General features: G+C 41.9%; 1 protein-coding gene across 1 annotated transcript in view; it reads right to left on the reverse strand.

Annotated features, from left to right (window-relative positions):
* EXT1 (exostosin glycosyltransferase 1) overlaps positions 1-26,947 on the reverse strand; it is a 333,345-nt gene that overhangs the window by 28,105 nt on the left and 278,293 nt on the right. Inside the window, exons 3-4 of the mRNA XM_081952824.1 lie at positions 21,550-21,657; positions 7,709-7,828 (exon numbers count right to left, since the gene is read on the reverse strand). Coding sequence (XP_081808950.1) covers positions 7,709-7,828; positions 21,550-21,657 — 228 coding nt within the window. The remainder of the gene's footprint in view (positions 1-7,708; positions 7,829-21,549; positions 21,658-26,947) is intronic.

Genomic DNA, 26,947 nt, shown 5'->3' on the forward strand with positions numbered 1-26,947 from the left:
GTGGTTCAGGCTGGAAACCAGGAGACTGTGAATTCTAGACCCAACTTGGCCTGAAAGTCTATGGAGAATAGAATAGAATAACAGAGTTGGAAGGGACTTTGGAGGTCTTCTAGTCCAACCCCCTGCTTAGGCAGGAAACACCACACCACTTCAAAGAAATGGCTATCCAACATATTCTTAAAAACTTCCACTGTTGGAGCATTCACAACTTCTGGAGGCAAGTTGTCCCATTGATTAATTGTTCTAACTGTCAGGAAATTTCTCCTTAGTTCTAGGTTACTTCTCTTGATTAGTTTCCACCCATTGCTTCTTGTCCTACCCTCAGGTGCTTTGGAGAACAGTTTGATTCCCTCTTCTTTGTGGCAGCCCCTGAGATATTAGAACACTGCTATCATGTCTCTCCTAGTCCTTTTCATTAAACTAGACATACCCAGTTCCTGCAACCGTTCTTCATATGTTTTAGCTTCCAGTCCCCTAATCATCTTTGTTGCTCTTCTCTGCACTCTTTCTAGAGTCTCCACATCTCAGAGATTCTCAGTCATCCAGGTCATGGTTGTCCCAAAGGTGCTGTTTTCAAGAGGCAACTGGACTTTCTGGTTTTTCTTTGAAGACGTTTCACTTCTCATCCAAGAAGCTTCTTCAGCTCTGACTGGATTCCATTTCCTACCATCTAGTCAGAGCTTAACAAGCTTCTTGGATGAGAAGCGAAACATCTTCAAAGAAAAAACAGAAAGTCCAGTTGCCTTGAAAAAGCACCTTTGGGACTTGCCTGAAAGCCATCTGAGAGCCAGTTCCTCTCTTTCAGTTCACCTCACAGGGTTTTTGTTGTGAGGAAATAAGAGGAAGAAGGAGCATTAGACACATTTGCTGCCTCTGAGTTGCTTATTAAACAAAAATAAAGATGGAATATAAATAAATTAAAAACCAGATTCTGCCAATAGGACTGGAACGATTATATAGCTGTGTTTCTCAAAACAATCTACATAACTTTTTTAGTGTGATAACAGAGCTCGCACGTTAACTTAAAAATGACACTATCAGTTGCATACAAGGAAAATCAGTACAAAATGTTTTACAGATGGCACCTGGCACCAACAAGGTTAGCTAAAATCTCAACAAAACGCTAGAAATGTGAATCAATACATGGAACATACCACCATTTATGGTGGACCTGTGAGGAGGCTAAAAATTTTTGGAAAAGGATCAAAAAGTGGCTAGAGGTAATAACAGGTGTTAAAATAGAATGGAAACCTGAAGTTTTTTTTAATTAGGAATAATGACTGTGAAATATAAAAAAGAAATTCAGTATTTAATATTACATATAATTACGGGGGCAAGGATTGCCTTTGCCCAGAAATGGAAAAACATATTAATTCCAAGTGAAGATGAAATAATAAGAAGGGTTATGGACTGTGCTGAAATGGACAAATTAACAAAAGAAATCCAGGGAAAAGAAGAAACAGAATACTACCAGATATGGGATAAATGGTATAGGTGGATGGAGGAAAGAAATAAGGATCAATGAAGGAAGACAACAAAGCCCAAAAAATAGTAGTTAAGGAGAATTAACACACATATTGCTAAATGCTAACACACATATACACATATATGTATCCAAGTGGTTTAAACTTACTAGAGGTAGTCAGCCAATATAGCAGACAGAGGAGTAAGATAAGAGGGTTAAGAATGGTGAAATACAAATGAAATATAATAGAAGGGGAAACAATATAAGGTGAGCGATATCGATTGGCAATTGCTATTAGAAAGAACAGGAAGCTCTTGTTCGAATTGTATTGTGCAAATGTGGTGTACGTCTAAGTTTTGTGTATGTGTATTTTACATGTTTGTAAATAAATTTAAAAAAAAACAGAGCTCACACGTGTGGGGAAGGACCACAGTTTTGGGATTGGCTTTTTTTGAAGTCTGCTTGGCATTTTTGAGGGCACATTCCAGCTGCTTCAAAAAATGGTGGGTCACTGGGCCTATGCCTCGCATAAAAATGGTTGTTATTATGGGCATACACAATCACAGGGTTGTACGATTAGTCTCTGCCATCTGACTCAGTGCTTTAATATATATTTTTTCTAACAGTTGATTACATTTCCAAAACATCATAGGCTGCTGCTAACTAATTATTTTTTAAACATACCCATGGGGACTGTATAGTATCCAGAGATATTCTTATAAATAAAGAGTATAATACAAGCTGGTGCTTTGCTCAGCAGCATGCCAGCTCCCAATTTAAATCTTTTGTAATAGTAAATAATCCAAAAGGCAGAAAAATAAATCAGGTGGATTGCAAACCTTGGTTTATGTAAGGTCACTTTGGGGCCTATCTGCAACTTATTGCTTTAACTTATGACAAACTACCATATTTTTCAGAGTATAAGACGCTCCGGACTATAAGACATACCTACCTTTTTTGGGGAGGAAAAAAAGAAAAAAAATTCTACCAGCATCCAACGGTATTCATCTGGCTAGCATCCTTGCAGTAAACAGCAAACAGCCTGGTCAGGTTCAGCATGTTATTGGAGCCTGATTTAGCACGAATAGCTGATTGGCGGTTGGCCTCCCAGAATACCACCAATCAGCTGTTCCAGGCTGCATGGATCACCAGACCCCATCACTGCCTCCGTGTGTCAGCCTACGCCCTCTCCGTTTTAGACCCGTTCCAGGCTGTGGAGATCGCCACAGCTCATCGTTGCCAATTGCCATCTCCGTGCATTGCATTTTCGGCCTCCGCACACCCCATTTTTAGCCTCTGTGCCTCACATTTTTGGCCAGTTCCAGGTGGCAATCGGTTGAAAATGTGACACACGGAAGCCAAAACACGACGCACGGAGGCCAAAAACATGATGGGCAGATGATCATTGGCGGCAATGTGCTGTGACGATCCCCGCAGTCTGGAACGGATCTAAAACCTGGTGTGTGGAGGCTGAAAACATGACACGTGGAGGCGAAAAATGGGCAGGGCTTTGGCACCATTCAGTGTATAAGACACACCACTATTTTCACCCACTTTTAGGTCTTATACTCCAAAAAGTACAGTATGTGTTTCAATAACAAAATGCCCTAAATTTAATCTCTACTCTTTCCAATGAAATCCGGAAACACTCTAGTCTGTTACTAAAAAGCTAATGCTAGCTAGTATAACAAATATTGTATTCAAGCTGTCCACAGTCTGACCTAACATAAGGTGGGTTAACATAGTTTCGTACCTAATATTTCATTTGTCACTTGTTCAGTGATAAATAATTACCTCTGCAAAAGTGCCACATACAGCTGGCCTCTGATACCGCAGAGAAAAGATTTCTCCAATAAAATTAGATCATCATATCTAGGACAACTTTCCTGTTCCAACACAACACCCTCTTTTATATGGTTCCCTACGACTCAGTTTAACTTTGAAACCAGCTCTCAAATGTCACCACTGACAGGTATTTTCAGTTACAGGTCAGGCTGACAAAATCTTACCGATCCTGTTATTTGATGGATCAGGGATCATCTTAAAAGCTATACCAAATTTAACAGATAACTATTCTAGTTCTGAAAACGATATTTAACTGTGCAAAAGGCTGGAGAAGCTTTGTAGGAAAGGGTACAGGAAAGGACAAAAATAGAGGCAATTTACAGCTCTTTCGCTAGCCATAAAAATTGCATAGGAAAAAATAGCTACACCCATCGCTAAATGCCATTTACAATTTGCGTTCTTCATCCCCCCCTCCCTTTTAATCACTGCTGAAAGTTGAATGAATTTGTGTCAAACGTATTTGTGTCAATTTGGCATGCCTCCACTCTTCCTGGGGACGCAAAAAGCTTATTTTTATAAACTTACTAATTAAGTAAACACGTATCCTACATGGATTGAAGAAGGAATTTTCAATCAGGAAACTGGGCTGAATGAGATAACGATTCCCCCCCCCCCCCCATAAAAGGACTTTAAATTAAAATGTGTTCCAAAGGGTGCATTTCTATCTTGATATCAATTCTTTTCCTCGCCTCCCACACTCCTGGGTCATGAATCCCCTTTTAATGGGGATGAGGATATTTCTGTTGAATTAAGTCAATATGCACTGAATATACAAATTATCTCTCTCTCCTTTCTTTCAGAATTAAAACTGTTTTTATATAGGTTTTAATTTCACAAAGGGAAGAAAACATAAAGCTGGGGGGGATTGCATTTCATTTCATTTTCCTTTTGTGGGAATATGAACTGGATAAATACCTTCACGTCTTATTCAGTTCTATATGTCCCATCCTGTGAGTCACAGGAAAAATCAATTCAAATTTTGAGAAAATGGGGGGAGGGAGGGAGGGAGGGAGGGAGGGAGAGAGAGAGAGAGAGAGAGAGAGAGAGAGAGAGAGAGGGAGGGATTTAAAACAGCAGTGTCAAAGTCAATTTCACTGAGGGCCGCATCAGGGTTGTGTTTGACCTCGGGTGGTGGTGGCTGAGGGGGCGTGGCCAGCTTGATGTTACTCGCCGAAGCTCTGCTTTCACCCGCGATGGCCTCCTGCTGCCCTCTGCCAGCAAAAACCGAGCTTTTTTAGGGGGGAGGGCGGGCACCTGAGCTCCGTTTTTGCTGGCAGAGGGTTGCAGGAAGCTCTTGTGGTCAAAAACGAAGCCTGGGACGGTAGTGTGCGGCCCTCCTCAGCTCCGTTTTCACTAGAAGAGGCACCATGGGCTGGTCCTTCACTGTTTCCAGGATAGCCCTGCAGGCCAGAACTAAGCACCCCGTGGGCCAAATCTGGCCCATGGGCCTCAAGTTTGACAGCCCTGTTTTAAAACAATGTTTCCCAACCTTATTCCTTTAAAGATGTTTGAACCTCTACTCCCAGAATACCCCAGCCAGCAATGCTAGTTGGGGGTATTCTGGGAAGTCCATGAATCTTAAAATGAATAAAGTTCGGAAGTACTGCTTTAACAGAACCATTTTATATGAACAAACTGGTAGCCTATACTACAATTTTCATGGATACTGAAGGAACTGCAGCAAATATGTAGCTGCTTCTTAGCTTATATGAAAATAGGTCATATCTATTGCTGAAACAAATATTAGTGCATTTCAAATGCAACTTGTTTTGTTCTGCAGAACAGTGTGTACAGCAGCACACAAGCTAGCAGATATAATAGCAACTCCTTACAATCTTCCTGAGCATATGGCAATTGTTAGTTGACCTTCTCTAGCCTTGGAAGCTAAGCAAGATTAACTTTGCTGAATCACAAGTTGGGAACCACTAAGGAATCTGTAGACTAGACTGTTCAGAAGGAGCAACGGCAAAACCATTCCTTTATTTTTGGTGAAAAGAAAACAAACGGCATGGATGTCCTGACAGTCACCAAGAGTTGAGTTGACTTTGGATCGTGGAAGAATTACGTTTTAATCTTGAAAGCTAACTTCTCAGCTGCCCCAGTGTGCATCTGCAGTGATGCTATCATCCCAGTAATAATGGATGGCTGTGAGGGTTGGACCATAAGGAAGGCTTTTGAATTGTGGTGCTGGAGAAGACTCTTGAGAGTCCCTTGGATTGTAAGGAGAACAGATCAGTCAATCTTGAAATCAACCCTGACTGTTCTTTAGAAGGACAGATACTGAAGCTGATGCTCAAACACTTTGGCTACCTAATGAGAAGAGGACTCATTGGAAAAGACCCTGATGGATGGGAAAGATTGAAGGCTAAAGGAGAAGGGGATGGCAGAGGATTAGATAGCAACATCAACAGCAACATTATTTAGACTTATATACTGCCCCATAGTGTCTTACAGCAATCTTTGGGCGGTTTATAATCTTACAATTATTTAGAATAGAATAAAATAGAATAGAACAAACAGAGTTGGAAGGGACCTTGGAATCTTCAAGTCCAACCCTGCTTGGGTAGGAAACCCTATACCGTTTCAGACAAATGGTTATCCAATCTCTTCTTAAAAACTTCCAGTGTTGGGGCATTCACAACTTCTGGAGGCACGTTGTTCCACTGATTAACTGTTCTAACTGTCAGGAAATTTCTCCTTAGTTCTAGGTTGCTTCTCTCCTTGATTAAGTTTCCACCCTTTGCTTCTTGTCCTTCCCTCAGGTGCTTTGGAGAATAGCTTCACTCCCTCTTCTTTGTGGCAACCCCTGAGATATTGGAACACTGCTATCACGTCTCCCCTGGTCCTTCTTTTCATTAAACTAGACATACTCAATTCCAGCAACCGTTCTTCATATATTTTAGCCTCCAGTCCCTTAATCTGCACATTGCTCCCAACCATCTGGGTCTTTATTTTTTGACCTAGAAAAGTTCAAAGACTGAGTCAACTTTGAGCCCTATCAGGATCGAACTCCAAGCTGTGGGCAGAGTTTGCCTGCAATTAACCAGAGTACGACTAGGGCTCCTATGGTTAGGAGTTAGATAAGTGGTTAAATACTGGTTAGGTAGTATCATCTAGTGCTATGAACATGAATTTGGGAAAACTCTGGGAGACAGGGGAGGACAAAGGAGCAGGGGATGCTGTGTTCCACAGTGGTGGGAGGAGTCGGGCATGACTTAGTGACAAAACAACAATGATGCCATCATAGTGTTCTTATATCCCTGTTGTAAGTATAGATGCAATATAATTGGGGGCCAGAATCAAGACTAACCTAAAGTCATTGCTTCTACTGGACCTGTTCTAATCTGAATGAAATCATAGTTTGAAGAATATTTTTACTTAGTGAGAGAACTCATCCTGGTGGTGATTAAAACTGGAAGGAAAAAAAGGAAGAAAGGAATTTGCTATAGGAAGAGAAAAAAGGAAAATGTAGCTGATTCCAAATGTGGGTGAATCAACAGAGAGGTGGATTTGTTCAGAAACTGAATTCAAGAAATACAGCCTTCTTGCATAGGCTACATGCAGGTTTGCAGGAAACTATTCTTCAGCATTGTCAAAATCTCATTTGCTTGTAATGCGTGATTACAAAGCACTGAATTGCGTTGCTAGGCTCAAATGTCAAATTAATATGGGAATCTTCTGTTCTCCTGTCTTTGCACCAAGACTTAGAGAAGGCTGTGCTTATGTATGCAAGGCTGAACCACGGATAGGCATTACCATGAGAGGGGGGAAAAAAGAGTGGAGGTCAGGATCTACAGAATCGAGCTAAGGCTCCACATAAAGGCACTTAAAAACGTGGCTAACTCATTTTAATTCTCAGTCAAGTTTCTGACATTTGCCTCCTTAATCTGAAATAGCTACTGCCTTAAGCTCAAACTTTTCCCCCCCACCTTCCTCCAGACATCCATCAAAGACTCTGAAAACATCTTGGAGCAGAAAGGCTGCCTGAACAGAGGAAAAAGTTTTATAGTATCACTTTTTCAAAACATGATTTTTTTTTCCCAGGAAAGGGTCTTAAAGAACCCATTTTCCATCAATGACAAGCCAGTTGATTTATCTCAGCTATCAAAAAATGCTGAGAAGCCTCCAGTCTACCAGAGACCACATTTCCTAGCAAGTTAAGATGGTTGCCAATTTGTCAGCCTGTCATTTCTTCCTACACCAATCCCAGAGACAAAGACCTTGGTTCCTCAGGGAGGTAAAGTTATAAAGAAGTTGAAAGTCTCTCCTTCATCCGATCTCTCTTTGCAGAGGCACTTGCCTTGCTAAGTACCTGCAAAAGTCAAGACCAGACATAACCCAAATACGCAGAAACGCCGGGCTTCAGCTCCAGCTATTATCTGAAAAATTGTTACTCACCTCTAGTGTGGTCAATACAATCTTCTCAACTGAAGAAAAATAAGCCTCCCACAAGAACTGTGTCTGCTGTCTAAGTGCTAGGATTTTATCCTGATGGATAGACCTGATTGTAGAAGGGATCTGTAACACAACACGGAAACAAATAAGGCACTCGAAAACTCGACAACCTGGGAACATAAAGACACGACGAGGGGCCTTTTCAGACAATCCGTTTATAGCCCAATCAGTTTAGATTTTATACATTTAGTCTGCAATGCATTTGGCTCTCATCTATGGCACGCAAATCCACATAGTGAGGCCATGATAGCAATCATTGGAAATAGAGTTATATGGATGTTAACACTTGTGTCTCTTTCTTACTTCTGACCAGAGAAGCCCATATGTCTTACATTTACGATAATTCTTGACTCACAACCATTCGTTTAGTGACGGTTGGACATTACAGCTGCACCAAAAAAGTGACATAAATTATGAGAATAGAATAGAATTCTTTATTGGCCATGTGTGATTGGACACACAAGGAATTTGTCTTTGGTGCATATGCTCTCAGTGTACATAAAAAGACAAGATGCATTCGTCAAGAATCATAAGGTACAACACTTAATGATAGTCATAGGGTACAATAAACAATCAGGAAACAATCAATATCAATATAAATCGTAAGGATACAAGCAACACAGTTACGGTCCTGCAGTCATAAGTGGGAGGAGATGGGTGATGGGAACGATGAGAAGACTAATAGTAATAATAATGCAGCCTTAGTGAATAGTTTGACAGTGTTAATTATTTGTTTAGCAGAATGATGGCATTCGGGGGAAAAACTGTCCTTGTATCTAGTTGTCTTGGTATGCAGTGCTCTGTAGCAGTGATGGCTAACCTTTCTGTTGTTGGGTGCCAAAAATGTGCGCGGGCGCGTGCCCATCATGCAAAGCGCCCCCTATATGTGCATGCGTGCACAATCCTACATGCACCACACTGCTTGCCTCCAAGCTGACCTTGGTATTTTCTCCGGGGGAGGGGGAGGCTGTTTTTGCCCTCCCCAGTCTCCAGGAAAGCCCCTGGACCCTGGGGAGGGTGAAAAATGGACACAACAGGTCTACCGGAAGTTTGGAAATGGCCAAAAATCAGTTAGCCAGGGCACGCATGCATGCTGGAGATGACAGCTCGCGTTCCAGAAGATATGGCTCCGCATGCCACCTGTGGCACACATACCACAGGTTTGCCATCACGGCTCTATAGCATCGTTTTGAGGGTAGGAGTTCAAACAATTTATGTCCAGGATGTGAAGGGTCTATAAATATTTTCACAGCCTTCTTTTGACTCGTGCAGTGTACAGGTACTCAATGGAAGGCAGGTTGTAAGCAATTGTTTTTTCTGCAGTTCTAATTCTCCTCTGAAGTCTGGGTCTGTCTTGTTGGGTTGCAGAACCAAACCAGAGAGTTATAGAGGTGCAAATGACAGACCCAGGTTTTCACACTTAGGATTGTTGCAGCATCCCCCTGGTCATGTGATCAAAATTGGACACTGGGCAACTGGCATGTATTTATGACAGTTGCAGTGTCAAGTTTTGCAACCTTCTGACAAGCAAAGTCAATGGGGAATCCAGATTCACTTAAGGACCGTGTTACTAACTTAAGAATTACAGCAGTTCTCTTCACAAAAGGTTGTAAAATAGGGCACAAACTCAACATGGATGCCTATTATCTTTCCGAACTTAAAAGGTTTTTCAGTCCATCTTCCCAGCTGTTTTCTCAAAAGCAGTAATGTTTGGGACCAACATGTAAACCAACAATCCAGAAGTGATAGTGGAAGGTCAAATTTTTAAAAGCCGTTTTCAAATGATAATGTTCCATATGACTGAAGGGGGAAAAGGATAATAATGTTATTAGCTGGGCAGAGTTTGAACGAAATTAACATTTATGGGAAGTAGAATCAATTTAGCAACCGTCTTGGCTCCATTGCCTATCTTTGCGAGTGTGGCCCTTGAAACACAAGTGCAAAGTGAGGCCTTCAATCTGAAAAAATATATATAATAAATACCTTCTTTATACCCAGTTCACCAAGACAATTTTTGGACTAGATAATAGAAAGAGAGAGATAATAATAAAGAGCCAGTTTGATGTAATGACCCAAAGGTGCTTTTTCAGGAGACAACTGGACTTTCTTCTTTTCTCTTTGAGGACGTTTTGCTTTTCATCCAATAAGCTTCTTCAGTTCTGACAGCATAGTGGTCCATTCCCCACTATGCTGTCAGAGCTGAAGAAACTTCTTTGATGAGAAGCGAAACATCCTCAAAAAGAAAAGAAGAAAGTCCAGTTGTCCCCTGAAAAAGCACCTTTGGGATAACCATGACCTGGATGACTGAGAATCTCTATAGACATTTGGTCTAATGGTTAAGGCACTAGGCTAGAAACCAGAGGATCTGTGAGTTCTAGTCCTGCCTAAGACATGAAAACCAGCTGGGTATCTCTGGGCCAATTACCAGGAGACTGTGAGTTCTAGTTCCACTTTAGGCATGAAATATGGCTGGGTAATTTGGGGTTACAGTCCAACCCACCTCACAGGGTTGCTGTGGGGGAAATGGGAAGGGGGAAGGCGTATTAGGAATTCACCACCTGGGGTTATTTATAAAAAATAGCAAAAGTGAGATATAAATCAATCAATTAATTAACTAAATAGGGCCAAAACCTGTTCATGGTATATCTGTGGGCTATGGATTCATTCTCAATAAGTTATATATAGTGGTTGTCAATCTACAAGCACAAAGTAACATATACTGATGAATTTATCCATTCGCTCCTTTCGTATCTCAACTTAATTTTTTAACCATTTCCACACCAGTCTCCTGAAAAACTTCATAAAGATTTTCATCATGCATACATTTTGGAGCACATCTGTCCTTTGCAATACTTTTTCACATTTTTAAAAATGGAAAACTGCTTCACAAAATTCAGAACCTGAAGGATAATGATTCTGGGTTATCCACTGATGTAGGAAATGCAAATTAAACAGCTCTTTAATAAGTATAAAACCAATTTCTCCATCATTCCTACTTATGTCCTAAACATTCTCTAGAGCAGCGATGGCGAACCTTTTTTGGCTCGTGTGCCATAAGTGGGGGAGCGCAGGGGGGTCGTGTGCGGGCGTGCCGCACCCATAATGCAATGTGCGACCCCCCCCAGTACTACAGGTACGACCCCCCATTTTTGCATGTTTTTTTCCCTCTCCCCAGGCTCCAGAGGCTTTATAGGAGCCTGGGAAGGGCGAAAACAGCCTCCCCTGCCCCACTTGAAGCCCTCTGGAGGCTTCAGGGACCTTCAGGATGCTTCCCTGAAGCCTCTGGAGCAGTCAAAACGAACCTCCGAGTAAAAGTCCATTCTTGAACTTCCGGTTTGCCCGTAGGGCTGGTTTTCTGCGCTCTGGAGGCTTCAGGGAAGCTCATGAAGCCTCTGGAGGGCCTCGTGGGGGGGGGGGAGGGAGGCTCTTTTCGCCCTCCCCAGGCTCCTATAAAGCCTCTGGAGCCTGGGGAGGGCGAAAAATGGCTTTCAAAAAGGGTGGTCAGCTGGCCAGCTGTGCCCTGACAAATGGCTCTGCGTGCCACCTGTGGCATGCATGCCATAGGTTCGCCATCACTGCTCTAGAGGATATTCTTGCTCTGTACACTGACAACTCCTTGGTGGCCAAGTGGGATCGAATCCACAGGAAGAAGAAAAAAGGAAGAGACGATAAGTAATCAGGGATGGGCTGCTATGGATTCGCCCGGGTTCAGGAGAACCCATAGCTAATGTTATGGCTGGTTCGGAGAACCTCCAAATCCCACCCCCCGCTGGCCTCACTTACCCTGCCCCTCTCAGGAGTCTCTATCCGGCCCATTTTGGATGCGAGGTAAGTGCAGGGCCTGCACAGAGGCTTGGGAAGGAGGAAAATGGACCTCCAAGAAGTTCCGAAAGGCCAGAAACAGGCCTGTTTCCGGAGTCTGGTAGAAGTAGTTTTCGCCCTCCCAGAGGCTCAAGGAAAGCCTCCATAGCCTGGGGGTGGTGAAAATGCCCCCTTTGTCGTGGTGCAGGAGGCCGATTAGGCCACACCCACGCCCACCCAGCAATCGGGTAGAGAACGAATCAATTAGGGCATTTTTAGGAAACCTGACACCCGTTGCTGAAATTTTTGAAGCCCACCCCTGCAAGTAATCGGCGTTTAATGACTGCCTTGGAATATGCCCATTCCCAATTATGATGGTGATGTGATCAATGCCTGAATTTATGACTTTTGCAGATCTGTAAAATAAAGATAAGTTGAAGTAAGATCACAAGCACAGTCAAGGCTTAGTTAACAACCAAATTGCTGGTCTCAGATATGGCTGCTAAACGAGGAACTATCTGTATCAAAGATAGATCCCAAGTTTCTATAAACTGTATGACCTTTAGACATGTTGCATAGCAGACAGGGAAAATAAATTGATTCCAATTTATCTGATTTGTAGATCTTCTCCTAGCTATGTGTACAGAGGCTCTAAAATAGGGAAAAAATAAATCCTTCTTGATATTCCATTTATTGAAAAGGGGGCTATTTCAGTACGGCACCTATTTTCTCATTAGGCTGCTGCGTTCTTCCTAAGCCTTTCAAATGATTCATTTTTTCCTCGGCTAATTATGCGTAAAGCATCTGCCTATGTTTGCTTTTGATTTGTGCCATTTTGCATTTTCCGCTTACACATTAGATTATAGCCAACAAAAGGCTTTTTCATTCATACATATTCTCTCATGTTTTTACCCCCAAAATGCATTCCAATAAAATACCCTTAATTAGAATACATCTGTTCTTTACATAGCATCATCATGATTTCATAGACAATGGGGACAGTGAGGAAACAGCTTAAGGGCAACAATTTTCCTAGGCCAAATTGTGTTTTGGCAAGAGGTTCATTGAGTTGAAATCTGTAATGGTATGTGAGAATGGCCTTGGGAGATTGGAGGGAAAGCAGCAGACTGGAGAACCATTATCTCAGTCCACAGAAGGAGGGAGAATATGGGGATCATTTCAGAAAGGATATTTCTGAAGGAAAGGATAGTTTTTCGGAGAGTAAAAGGAAAGGGTAGGAGAAATACTTTCAGTCTTACATGATTTTGTTAACGTAACTTCTGAGCTAGTACTCCTGGTTGTGTTTCTTATCTGGACTACTTCGCAGAGTTAACAAAGCCCTTCTACTTAATATCCAGTTTTGCCAAAATTGCTGAGCAGTATCCCATGTTGGTCAGTGCACTTTTCACCAAGCTATGGTGGGCTTCCCAAAGCAGGAGGCAGAGGACATCCTATTTTCATTCATTGGTTCAGCAAGGGCATGAGAAGAAGCCAAGATATCCTATGGTAAGCAACATTGTCTTGAGCCTCCAAGGGAAACATTGCAAATTTTTGTTAGTGTTTCCTCTGAAGCAGGAGCCAAACGGGCTCTCCCGAGATGGATGGAAATTCCATGATATGATGCTTCATGCAAAGATGACACCAATCAGCAGCTCTGTTGAATGTGGAAGAAGGCCAATAGGCAATCATTTTAACAATCTGTAAATCTACATTAAAACAAGGGTCACAAGAAAACTAAAAATGGGAATACAAGACCCACTGTCAGGCTTCCCAGGTAGATCATATAGGAAACATGAGCAGATCATCCATTTATATTTCACTGTGAGGTGATAGCAACAGAATCTTTGAAGTCTGAAAATGTAAATATCCTGCCCTCTCCTTTGCAGCCTGAGAAGCTAGGGAGAGTCCATTTGGAACCTCTTTCTACTTCCATTGTCCACTGCAGACTATGGCTTCCCTTATCTGACCATTCCTTAGGCAGCATTTCTTCCTCGCCCTCCCCAAGGTCTTTCTCACACTACATTGCAACCATCAATGCCAATGCAAGAAGGCAGCAATTAGACATACGAGTCAACATTGAAGTAATCGTATCTTCATCTATTGGTGATGTGAAGATCTTCCTGGATCAAGCCAACACTGGAATCACTGAAATGTGCAGGCTATGGCTTGAAAATGCTTCATAAGGAATGTAGAACCTTGAACTGTAATGAGCAAGACTTATCCACTACCCTTAAATGGAACCCAGATTCATTCAATGAATGAGACTTGAAGGAATGACTGTTTAGAGCAGGGGTGTCAAACTCAAGGCCTGGGGCCAGATCTGGCTTGCAGGGTGCTTAGATCTGGTTCATGGGGCTGCCCTGGAAGTGAGGACCGGCCCACGATGTCTCTGCCAGTGAAAACAGAGCTCAGGAGGGCTGCACACGAGTCCTCCCGAGTTCCGTTTTCGCTAGCAGAGGGTTGCAGGACACCGTCGCAGCCGAAAATGGAATTCAGGAGCCCATTTTTTTCTGGCAGAGCGCTCAGGCCACCACAGACGCCTTCAACACGAGTGACATGGCCACCCTGGCCATGCCCACTCCACCCCCCCCCCCAAGGTCAAACACAACCCTAATGCGGCCCTCAATGAAATAAGAGTTTGACACCTCTGGTTTAGAGCCAGTGGTTTTTGTTACACTTCATAGTAAACAATGCTTTACTGAAAAAACGTAGGTTTTTCACAGCTGCTGTTTAGTGGTGAAATGACTTTTGGGAAGTGTTGCCCAAGACAATGAATATGGCTTTAAATATCAGTTTAGAGATTCATGAATGAACATGACCACTTCCCTGCTCTTTTTTCCTTCTTATTTGACCAAGAGGATTATTTCAGAGGCGCCTCTGCCTGTACTTTACACACAGCTGCTGAACCTACTGCTGCTGAATCTTAACTACATACCAGTTTTGTAAATCAGTCTCAAGTTCACTTATTTTTGATTTTATCTCTTTAGGTAACTTTTTATGGCATCTCCTTGTTAATCTCAGTTAACATTAAACTTAGGTTGCTGGGTTCATGTAACGTGGCAACTGGTGATGAATAGTAGGAGACGTTTGCAAAGTCCTCACTGTAATTCTGCTGCAAAATCTTAACCCATTCCAGCAGTTGTAAAGGAGATTACAGGGGTGAGATTTCACTGGCTTTTCTCGCGATGATCTTTATCTGGAGGTTGTCAGGGAAAGGGTTGTTTTCCCTAAGGTTCAAATCTTTTGATATCATGATATCTTTATGCATTATACGACAAATCTAGAAGGAAGATTTCAGATGGTTTAACTTTCTTAAAACAGAAACAGTTGAGTGGATGGAGTCATTTAAATAAAGGATTGAGTCCGTTCTGTCTTCACCATTTTTAAGTATGTACATGGAATCAAAAGTGCATATAGTCAAGGCTATGGTTTTCCCAGTTGCAATGTACGGCTGTGAAAGTTGGACCATAAGAAAGGCTGAGTGCCAAAGAATGGAGGCGTTTGAACTATGGTGCTGGAAAAGACTCCTGAGAGTCCCTTGGACTGCAAGGCGATCAAACCGGACAGTCCTAGAGGAGATCAACCCTGACTGCTCTTTAGAAGGCCAGATCCTAAAGATGAAACTCAAATACTTTGGCCACTTAATGAGAAGGAAAGACTCACTGGAGAAGAGCCTAATGCTGGGAACGATTGAGGGCAAAAGAAGAAGGGGACGACAGAGAATGAGGTGGCTGGATGGAGTCACGAAAGCAGTAGGCATGAGCTTAAATGAACTCCAGACGATGGTAGAGGACAGGAAGGCCTGGAGGAATGTTATCCATGGGGTCGTGATGGATCGGACATGACTTTGCAACTAACAACAACAACATGGAATCAATGAGAAAGAACATTGGGAGATTTAGAGCTATCAATATTCTGCTGGAACCAAATGCATTTTTCTATAACATGACTATACTTAACAATTACCTAGATGCTGATAATAAATTGAAACTGAATCCAGCCATGATGGTGGTAGTCAATTTAAGGGATCAGAATTCTGGAGAAGTTGTGGCTCTCTTGATTTTAAATGGAGTTAGTCTCTCCTCAAAACAACAGTATGGAAAATGATACTGGATGGGGATCCCTTTCTGGTTTTCTAAAGCAGAGCTAGGACACTCTTTCCTGAATGGGAAATATCCTTAAAATGATTGATGATGAATATTGATGAGCCATTAAGGGTAAGGCACATTACATAAACTGGTTCTGTCTAGCAGAGAACACAGCACAGTTGGATTCCTAAAGAACTGAAGGAAACATTTTTTTTCTTTTAATGACCCTGTAATCCCTTGCATTGGGAAGGAGTAGTGGCGACTGAATGGAGCTGAGTATTTACTGGCCGGATGCCCTTCCTGATGCCTATATGGAGAGCACAGCAAATATTTTCTCTTTGTGCCCATAGAGAGAAATATCTGCTGCTAGCTAGGATTGAGCTCACAGCCTCCTGATTGTGAGGCAAGAGTTCCACCTCTAGGCCACCACGCTGCTTAACAAAAAGCCATATTATACTTGGGCTAAATGCACTGTACTGCCTGCCAATTTTTTTTCCCCTGAGTGAAATGGAAACTGATGGTCATTATTGTTAAAACTTTATATGGCTTAGGTCCAGACCTCTTGAAAACACCTTTTCCATGTAACCTGAGACTGAGATAATGAACGGAGACTCAAGGTCTAGTCTAAGTTCTTTGGGATGCATTCTGCATTACACTTGAAGCCTAAAATATCCAAAACCGGCTTTGCGTTATTCATTTTAACTCTTTCACATTGGAGCTTTTTAGTACTCTGTTTTCCCGAAAATAAGCCCTCCCTGAATAATAAACCCAGTCGGGCTTTTGAGCGCATGCACTAAAATAAGCCCTCCCCAAAAATATTGCAACACAGCAGCAGCCATGAGGTGACCACGCTCGCTGCCTCCTGCACCTCAAAAATAATAAGACCTCCCTGAAAATAAGGCCAAGTGCTTATTTTGGGAGTCAAAAGAAAATAAGACCCTATCTTATTTTCAGGGAAACACGGTATTTCTAGTTGTAAGGTTGGCTTTACATTTTCTCGAAAGAGCGCGAGAGGTCTTTAGCGAGGTAGGCTTAGCTTAAGAAATAAAATAATTAATTAAATAGTGTGGGATGAATTGTAGGATAAATGTGTTCATACTCTAATACAGCTGGGGAACCATCATGATTAACTCTCATTCCAGGACTGGAAAGACTTAACTCTCATTCCAGGACTGGAAAATCAAAAGCATAGTTCAAATCCTGAATTTAAACCTGAAGCTCACTAGGTGGTTTTTGATTGAACATTTATTTTACAGGAGTGAGCACTGAGAGAAAGAGAGGCTACGTAAGGAAGAAAAGTAGGAAATATGGAAATAAAATTCTTTATTATTATTATTATTATTAAGAAAAGAAATATCCCATTTACTGATTAAGATTACAATAGGTTAGCTACCTTTTTAAAAGCCTACATCATATGACATAAGACAATAAACCTTTTAACTATGCTATATTACACATTTGTTCCTAACACCTTACCTTTTCAATGGGGACTATTCATTACTTAGGCCATTCAGAATTACAGCTTTTTTTAAAAAAAAAAATCAGCCTATTTAATTGGTTTTGCAACTCTTAAGTTGCTAGCAAAGAAATCTTGTGAATTTTATAAATTGACATGGATGTATGGATTTTTTCAGGTAGATTTTGGCAACATTTACATTTTAGGCAATCATTTACTTTATGTCCATCGGAGTTGAGAGGTGGGGGGAGCACTAATAAATAAAAAAGGTTTGCAATATGTCTAATTGACTGCATTTCATTGTTTTTCTGCAAATCTTTGGAGATAAATCTTTTGATCTGTTTCTGCGTATGAAAAGAACAGTGGGTGAAACAGAGCGATTGATATCTTCAAAGTTTTGTGGCGAGGTGATGGGAGCCAATCTTAGAATGCAGGTAGTTCTCAAATTATAGCCATTTGTTTAGCGACTGTTCAAAACTGCAACAGTATTGACTTATGACCAGTCCTCACACGTACAGCAGCATCCCGATAGTCACATGATCAAAACTGGGGCACTTGGGGCTACCAGCATGTATTTACAACGATTGAAGTTTCCTGGGGGAAACATGACTGCCATTTGCGACCTTCTCAGTTGGCTTCCGATGAGCAAAGCCAATGGGGGAAGTTGGATTTGTTTAATGATCACAAGATCACTTCACAACTGCAGTGATATGACTAATAACTGTGCGGGAAAAAAATCATAAAACGGGTGCGGCTTTCAGATTCGGGTTTTCCCAGATGTGCCAACATGGCTCTCTTAATAAATTGGAACTTTGAGCAATACTTTGCCTTAGACTCTGATTTACTTTCGGATGCTATTTGGAACCCTGACGCATCCAGCCCTCAGGCTGCAGGTTTGACACACCTGGCTTATAAGATGGCTGTGGGCAGCAATGAGTTGAGGCTGATCTGCACACGAATACAACAGAATTATTAGGACGGGATGATGCTCGAATAGCAGGCCACCGATACCATAAACAAGGAAGGAGAAAAGTGGTGCTTAAAATGACAACATTGGCTTCAGCCTGTCTGTAGCTGGAGCAGCCTGACAGTATAGAGAATATGTAAATAAAAACATCCGAGTGCATCTAAACTGGGAAATGAAAAACTGTAATGCAACAAAAACATTTCCCAAAGCAGACATTTGGGCTTCATGCCAACTCTTTAAAAAACATTGTTAATAATAGTATAGTAGCTGTTCTAGTAAGGGAAGCAGCTGTGAAGATAATCAATTCTGCATTACAGGAAACAACAAAGATCAGAATATTAATGCACTCTGGGGAAGGAAGGGACATTCACAGATATTTGGAATGCTGCACAGCCTTCTCCTCTCTTACCTTCGGCAGCTAAATACGTCAGTCAGGCAGGGCGTAGATTTTTGCCAGATTTAAATATGTTGGTCGCACGCGTGGCAGTATGACATGTTTCTTGCATGAAAAGGAATCCAGGTTGATTCCTTGAAGTCTCCCACTAAAAGGGTCTCAGAGGCATCTCCCCTCTCTGCTCTCCTCCCTGTATCTAGCAAATTGGAGAGTAGCTTTGAATCCAGAAGTACTGTTTCAAGAAAAGCAGAGGGCTGAAGCCAGAAATGACTTTCCACAGATGAGCGTTTTGTCACTGGTAGACGCACAAGTAACTCTTGCCTTGGGACCACAGTTAGAACCAGAATTTCCTTTGCTTAGCAACACAATTGTTAGGTGAGTCGCGCCGAAGTTTGTGACTTTTTCACCGTGGTTGTTAAGCAAATCACTAAGTTGTTAAGGGAATCACACGGTCATTTGGTAACTTCAGCTTCCCCTATCGTCTTTGCTTGTCAGAATATTGGCAAGCAAAATATTTATAATTCTGATACTTCTCATCATAAATCAGGGTTTGGAGCAACCTATATGGGGAAGAAATGGAGGTAGTGACAGATTTTATTTTCCTGGGCTCCAAGATCACTGCAGATGGGGACTACAGCCAAAATATTAAAAGATGCTTGTTCCTAGGGAGGAAAGCTATGGCAAATCTGGACAGCACACTAAAAAGCAGAGGCATTACCCTGCCAACAAAAGTGCACATAGTCAAGGCTATGGCTTTCCCAGTTGCAATGGATGGCTGTGAAAATTAGACCATAAGAAAGGCTGAGCACCAAAGAATTGAAGCCTTTGAACTATGGTGTTGGAGAAGACTCCTGTGAGTCGCTTGGACTGCAAGGCAAACTGGTCAGTCCTAGAGGAGATCAACCCTGACTGCTCTTTAAAAGGCCAGATCCTGAAGATGAAACTCAAATACTTTGGCCACCTAATGAGAAGGAAGGACTCACTGGAGAAGAGCCTAATGCTGGGAAAAATTGAGGGCAAAAGAAGAAGGGGACGGCAGAGAATGAGGTGGCTGGATGGAGTCACCGAAGCAGTAGGTGAGCTTAAATGGACTCTAGAGGATGGTAGAGGACAGGAAGACCTGGAGGAACGTTGTCCATGGGGTCACTATGGGTCGGATACAACTTCGCAACTAACAACAACATATGACTGTCATACGTGTTTATCTATAATTCTGAGCTTTTTCTGAATTCAGCTTTTAAATATTAAAAAGCACTCACGATACATATTTAAACGGCATACTTTACTGTTGAAATAGCCACATCATTTTATGAACAAATGTTGATCACATGGCCCTTGTCTGCTGCAACTCCTGAAAATACATGGTGGTTGCCAAATTTTGGTCATGTGATCATGGGGATGCTGCGACAATCTTTAAGTGTGAGGACTGGTCACCAGTTGCCTTTTTCAGTGTCATTTGAATGGTCACTAAACTAATGCTTGTAAATTGAGGAGTACTTATAAAAAAGACCCAATAACCGGACTCTTATTAGTGTAAAGTAGTGATTTGGGCCGTTTTTTTTTCATTTCTACTTAAGTGTTGAAAGGATGAGATTAGCACCAAATTCTTCAAAGTAGATAGTTGCAAGGATTGGGAGAGAACAATATCCTGGAATAATCCAGTAATTTGGGTTCTTTTATTAGATGCAGAGTCGTTATAAAACACAATGAAAGGAAGTGAAACAGTCTCTGTTTTTCTCCCAAGAAAACTATGACAGAGGTTGACTTGAACAAGGGAGTTACTCTTCCCTCTTTATTGCATGCAAGGGTCACATCCATCATTCTGCTTTTCATGGGATTGAACCATATAAATTGTATTTGCTTTCCCAATCTGGCGCCTTCCGCTGTAATGTCTATGACTCTTCTTAAAGCAAGGAAGGCTTTCCAAGCCCTTAAGTGTATCTTGAAAGTATCTGGAAGTGGAAGGCGAAATTAAGAGAAAGAGAAAAGAGACAGGAAAAGTCTCATAGAAATAACTGAGAATCTTGATTTTTGTACACTTCGCAGTGGCTCAGTGGCTAAGACGCCGAGCTTGTCGATCAGAAAGGTCGGCAGTTCAAATCCCTAGTGCCGCGTAAAGGAGTGAGCTCCTGTTACTTGTCCCAGCTTCTGCCAACCTAGCAGTTTGAAAGGATGTAAAAATGTGAGTAGAAAAATAGGAACCACTTTGGTGGGAAGGTAACAGTGTTCTGTGCGCTTTCGGTGTTTAGTCATGCTGGTCACATGACCATGGAGACATCTTCGGACAGCGCTGGCTCTTCGGCTTTGAAACAGAGATGAGCACCGCCCCCTATAGTCGAGAACAACTAGCACATATGTGCAAGGGGAAATTTTACCTTTACCTATATGTAATAGGGTAATCTACATCTCCTGGATTAATATTACACCAGAGTCATTCCTGTGAGATGGGCAGCCATATATATGTGATCAATCAATCAATCAAATATGGATCAGAACTTAGTTATCTACCTAATGTCGCACTTTTCAAATTTCATGGCTCAAAGCAATTTATATCTTCTGTAACATTGTAAAGGCTCATAAAATACCGTAGATATTTCAACAGTAAAATATGAAGTTTAAATATGTATCTTGAGTGCTTTTTAATATTTACAAGCTGAATTTAGAAAGAGCTGAGAATTGCAGATAAACACATGTGAGAGTAATATGTAGGTTGTCCCATCCCTGATTTAGGATGAGAAGTATCAGAATTAAAAATATTTTGACACTGCAAATCACATTTGCATGGCAAGAGCTTTCAACTTGAGTTCTTCCACGCACCTATATGAAAAAAAAATCAGATGCTGCTACATTTTTAACCCCGACATTTGGAAGATGGAATGACCTTCATGTCAGAAAGTGAATAATGCTTTATTAAATGAGTTAATATTCGCAATGACACAGACAAAGCCTGGCCGATAAAAATCTCTTTTATGGCCATGACCTTTGGGATATATCTTTCCTGAAAGTAGAGAAGATGGCTGCTGTTGTCCATTCATTCGATGAAGGCCACTGTTTTCCCGCCATTCATCCACCTCTTACCTGCAATAACAATCTCTCATCTCCTATGACGGCAGCTTGATTCCAATTAATCACCTCGGAGAACGGAAGTTCCCATCCATTGCTGAGCATCACAGGAATACAGGCAGCCTGTATTAAAAAAATATATAAGGAATGGACAGTTTCAAGGTTCAGTTGCAGGAATTGGGTAGGTCTAGTTCAGGTTTCAGCAACCTGCGGCTCTGGAGCCATATGTGGCTCTTTCATCCCTCTGCTGTGGATTCACAATTGACAGGGCTTTCGGTTAGGACAGGTAGAGGAAAAAGGATGCCACGCTAGGAGGAGACTCTATGGCGGGGGAACTAGACTTCTGGTTGGCTCCAGAACTGAAGGGTGTGTGTGTGTTCTGTTTAGAACCTTTGTGTCTCTTTGAGTGTTTAAGCTTGTCGACTCCTACTCTAGTTCAATGAAAAGAACAACTAGGGGTAATTTACCGTTTCACAGTATTTCGCAGCCCTTTCTAAGCAGTTTACAGAGTCAGCCTATTGCCCGCAACAATCTGGGTCCTATTAAAAGAGAATATTTGTAGCTGAGGGTTGAAATGAGAGGTCCTTGGTGCTCTCTGAGCTTGCTGGTTTTCGTGCAGACATTTCATTACCCTAACTAGGTAACATGTCAGTTTATATTCTGGTGCCTTGCCTGTCTGTGTGGGTGGAGGCAGTCTCAGAGATATTTTGGTTGGGCTGTTTACTCTTCGGCAGTTTCTTGATTGGGGGTATTGCTAACTTGATTGTTGGTCTGGAGTTTTTTATGCTGAATCTGAGTGCTGATTACTGGTGGAGGGAACTGGAGTCTTTTTCTCTTTGGGGCTGGTTGATTGTCTCTTTTGCATAGTCTATACATGTTAATGTCTATGTGTCTGTTGATGTCTGATTTGTCAGAGTGCCAGGCTTCTAGAAATTCCCTGGCATTTTCAGATTTGGCCTGGTCTAGGAGGGTCACATTTTCCCAATTGAAACTATGGTTAAATCTGTCTATATGTTATGAAATTAAATTATTTTCATCATGCTTTCTGACTGCCAGCTGGGAAAATGGCATTGCCAATGAAAATGAAAATATGTTAAGCATTAGGGATATAGGTGTAGGTCCCCTTGGAGTCAGGGATGAAAATTGATGATAGGGATAAATTCTTAAAGGTTCTTTAATGAAAGGGAAGGGGGCACAGTGGCTCAGTGGCTAACACGCTGAGCTTGTCGACCAGAAAAGTCAGCTGTTCGGCGGTTCGAATCCCTAGCACCGCATAACAGAGTGAGCTCCTGTTACTTGTCCCAGCTTCTGCCAACCTAGCAGTTTGAAAGCACGTAGAAATGCAAGTAGAAAAAATAGGAACCACATTTTGTGGGAAGGTAACAGTGTTCCGTGTGCCTTCGGCGTTTAGTCATGCTGGCCACATGACCACGGAGACGTCCTTGGACAGCGCTGTCTCTTCGGCTTTGAAACAGAAATGAGCACCACCCCCTAGATTCGGGAATGACAAGCACCTTTACCTTTAATGAAAGGAAACGTGACAGCTTTTCATTTAGACCTGTGTGTGGACCACAGTAAAATGCATTGGGAAAACCCCATGGCCAATGAAAATGAAACTAGGGTTAGGTTTGAGTTAGGGTTAGATCTCTTTGTAGTTAGGGCTGAAAACTAATGCTAGATTCTTAGAGATTCTCTAATGAAAGAGAAAGTGAACAGCTTTTTGTTCAAATGTGTGTGTGGACCACAATAAAATACATGGGAAAATCTGACTGTGAATTGCCATTGCCAATTGAAATTAGGGTCAGGGTTAGGTCTCCTTAGGAGAAAAGAGCAAAAACTGATGTCTGGGATAGATTCTTAGAAATTCTCTAAGGATACTGAAGGTTACAGCTTTTCGTTTGGACTTTTTTGTGGAGCAGAGTAAATTACCTAGGAAAATATGATTGACAATGAAAAGAAAAGTAGTGTTAGGGGTAGGGTAGGTGTTAAGGTTAGGGTTAGGGTTAGGTTTGCTTGGAATCAGAGACAAGAACTGATGTTGGAGATAGACTCTTAGAGATACTCTAAGGCAGGGGTGTCCAAACTTGGGAACTTTAAGACTTGTGGACTTCAACTACCAGAATTCCCCAGTCAGCATGGCTGGCTGGGGAATTCTGAGAGTTGAAGTCCACAAGTCTTAAAGTTCCCAAGTTTGGACACCCCTGCTCTAAGGAAAAAATATGACAGCTTTTGTTTTGATCTCTTTGTGGACTACAGGAAAATGCAAAGGAAAATTCTGTTGCCAATGAAAATTAAAGCAGGATTAGGAATAGTGTTAGGGTCAGGCCTAGGTCTTCTTTGACTCCGCACCAAAAACTGATTTTAGGGATAGCTTCTCAATGATTCACTTAGGATAGCGATAGTGGCATCTTTTCTCTCGGACTTCTGTCAGGATAGCAAAGGTAATAGCTTTTTATTCAGACTTCCTTGTGGACCATAGTGAAATCCATGAGAAAATCCTGTTGCCAAAGAAAATTAAGCAACAAAGAGCAACAAAGATGATTAGGGGAGTGGTGGCTAAAACATACGATGAACGGTTCCAGAAACTGGGCATGGCTACACTAGTGAAGAGAAGGACCAGGGAAGACATGATAGCAGTGTTAAAATATTTGAGGGGCTGCCACAGAGTGGAAGGGGTTAGCTATTTTCCAAGGTACCTGAAGGCCAGACAAGAAATAATAGATGGAAACTTATCAGGGAGAGATTCAACCTGGAAATAAGGAGAATTTTTTTTTAATTGTTCAAATTTTTATTGGTTTTAAAAGTTTTACAAGGAAAAGGGAGAAATTTTCTGACAGTGAGAGCAATCAAGCGATCGAACTTGCCTTCTGAAGTTGTGGGAGATTCACCACTGGAAGCTTTCAAGAAGAGACTGGACAACCATCTGTCAGAAATGTTATAGGGTCTTCTGCTTGGGTGGGAGGTTGGACTAGATGACCTACAAGGTCCCTTCCAACTTTGTTAAATCTGCTGCCAGGTTAACTGGGGTTTGAGCATTTTCCTTAATCCTCATTATATCAGTCTGGAAGTCATGACCAACAAGGCCCCTTCCAACTCTGTTATTCTGTTATTTGTTATAAACTAGATTTAGGGTTAGGTGTCCTAAGAATCAGGGGTGAAAACAGATGTTAAGGGATAGTGTGGAAAAAAGAAGTATTGTGTGAATTGGGTAATTTTCAGGATCTATTTTGTAAAGTCCTGGTGGATCCCTGCACTGTCAAGTTATAGCAGCAAGATAATCCTCCCAAATATATCTTGGATGGAGTGGATAATTTGTTTTATTTTGCATCATTTTAATTGTCCTGCAGCTTCTTTCCCCTGAAAAGGTCTTAACAAACAGAAATTACCGCTTAAAACTTATTTAGCCTGCAGTGAAAAAAAATCTAGGCTAATATTATAAACCTGTGACTTCATATAAACCTCAAAGCCCGCGTGGACTGAACTGCTAAAAACTGAAATATGTTTTCCCATTTCACTTCAGTGGAAGTGTAAAAAATAGAGTGTTAAGTCTTCAAATGAGCACATCTCCGTTAAAAATAAAATAAAACAAAACATCCAAATCTCTTGGTGGAACTTCACATCTTCTGAATTTGTGATAGGTCAATGTTGTTTTCTGATTCTGAGAGCCAATATATGGTAAGTGACATGTATTTTCAGCAAAAAAACTTCACCATCTTTGCTCTGGAACAATATTCCTAACTCTATTTGTCCAATGGAAAGTGATGGGGAACATTTTTGGCACTGAGTGCCGAAAGGGAGCGGGTGCCCGTGCTCGTCGGGGATCCGCCCCAGAAGAGAAGTTGCCAAGTGGGCATGTGCATGCTGGGAAATGAACTTCCGGTTTACGGCGTGCGTATGCTCATCAGCCAGCTTGTCTTCTGGATACTGGCACGCACGCACGCATGACCAGCTGGCCGGTGCGCATGCGCACAATGGAAACTAGAAGACCAGCTCTTCCATTTTCCGACACTGCTGCACCTGCCAAAAACCAGCTGATTGTCGTGCGTGCATGAGCGCCAGAAACCAAGAAGAGGAACGGGTAGCGCCACGTGTGCCAGCTGACATGGCAATGCATACCACTTCGGGCACATGTGCCATAGGTTAGCCATCACGGGTCTAGGTCAACCCACCTTTAAGGAAATATAACAATCTCTTGATGGTGAGAAACTCTTGATAATCTCTCTGTGAGTCTCTGATAATCTCTCCTGAAGAGGAATGGATGCAGAAGCACAGAATAACAGAGTTGGAAAGGACTTTGGAGGTCATCTAGTCCAGGGGTTCCCAACCTTTTTGAGACCATTGATTTTTTTTTGTGGAAAACATTTTTTTCCAAAGATGGGCTTAGGGGTGGGAGGTTTCAAGATGATTCAAGTACATTATATTTATTGTGAACTTTATTCCTATTATTGTTACATTATAATGCATGATTAAATAATCATACAACTCACCATAAATGCAGAATCAGTGGGAGCCCTGCCTTGAGCTTCTTTTACCCTCTGCAACTATTGAGTATATTTATATTAACTATTTCATGGATGGGTAATAAAAAGGAAACCCTCCTGAAAGTTGGAAGTTTCTGCTGGTTGATCCAAAGAATTTCAGAGAGGCTTGTAAAGAGGAAAAGCAAGAAGGAAGGAAGGAAGGAAGGAAGGAAGGAAGGAAGGAAGGAGGGAGGGAGGGAGGGAGGGAGGGAGGGAGGGAGGGAGGAAGGAAGGAAGTCATGTGGCCGGCATGACTAAATGCTGAAGGCGCACAGAATGCTGTTACTTTCCCACCAAAGGTGGTCCCTATTTTTCTACTTGCATTTTACATGCTTTCGAACTGCTAGGTTGGCAGAAGCTGGGACAAGTAATGGGAGCTCAATCCGTTACGTGGTGCTAGGGATTTGAACTGCTGACTTTTCTGATTGGTAAGCTCAGTGTCTTAGCCACTGAGCCACCCCGTCCCTACCTAACACTTACTTGTGTCTTTTTATTTTTCCTCTTTACAAGCCTCTCCAAAGTTCTTCAGATCAACCAGTAGTAAGCTCCAACTTTCAGGAGGTTTTGCTTTTAATCACCAATCAGGGAAATAGTTATGGTAAATATACTCAATTACATGCATGGCTTCCTCCTCCAGCCCCACTCCCCCTCTTTAGCTGGAACCTTTCAATTCTCCGATGCTGCTTCAACAGTCTTCGGCTAAAAACATGGGGAAAGGAATGGAGGAGGCACACTCTCTTGGAGGGCAAATCCACACATCCGCCCCTCTTCATGTTCTTGTGCGAGAGCTGAGCTCATCTAAACATCCTCCCCTCTTTGTGCATCCACACATCCTCTTCTCTCCATGTATATGTGTGCAAGCATGTTTCTGTCATATATGGAGGAGGAGGGGG

The sequence above is a fragment of the Natrix helvetica genome (assembly GCF_964273705.1).
Source record: "Natrix helvetica genome assembly, chromosome: 4".
Classification (NCBI taxonomy): Eukaryota; Metazoa; Chordata; class Lepidosauria; order Squamata; family Natricidae; genus Natrix; species Natrix helvetica.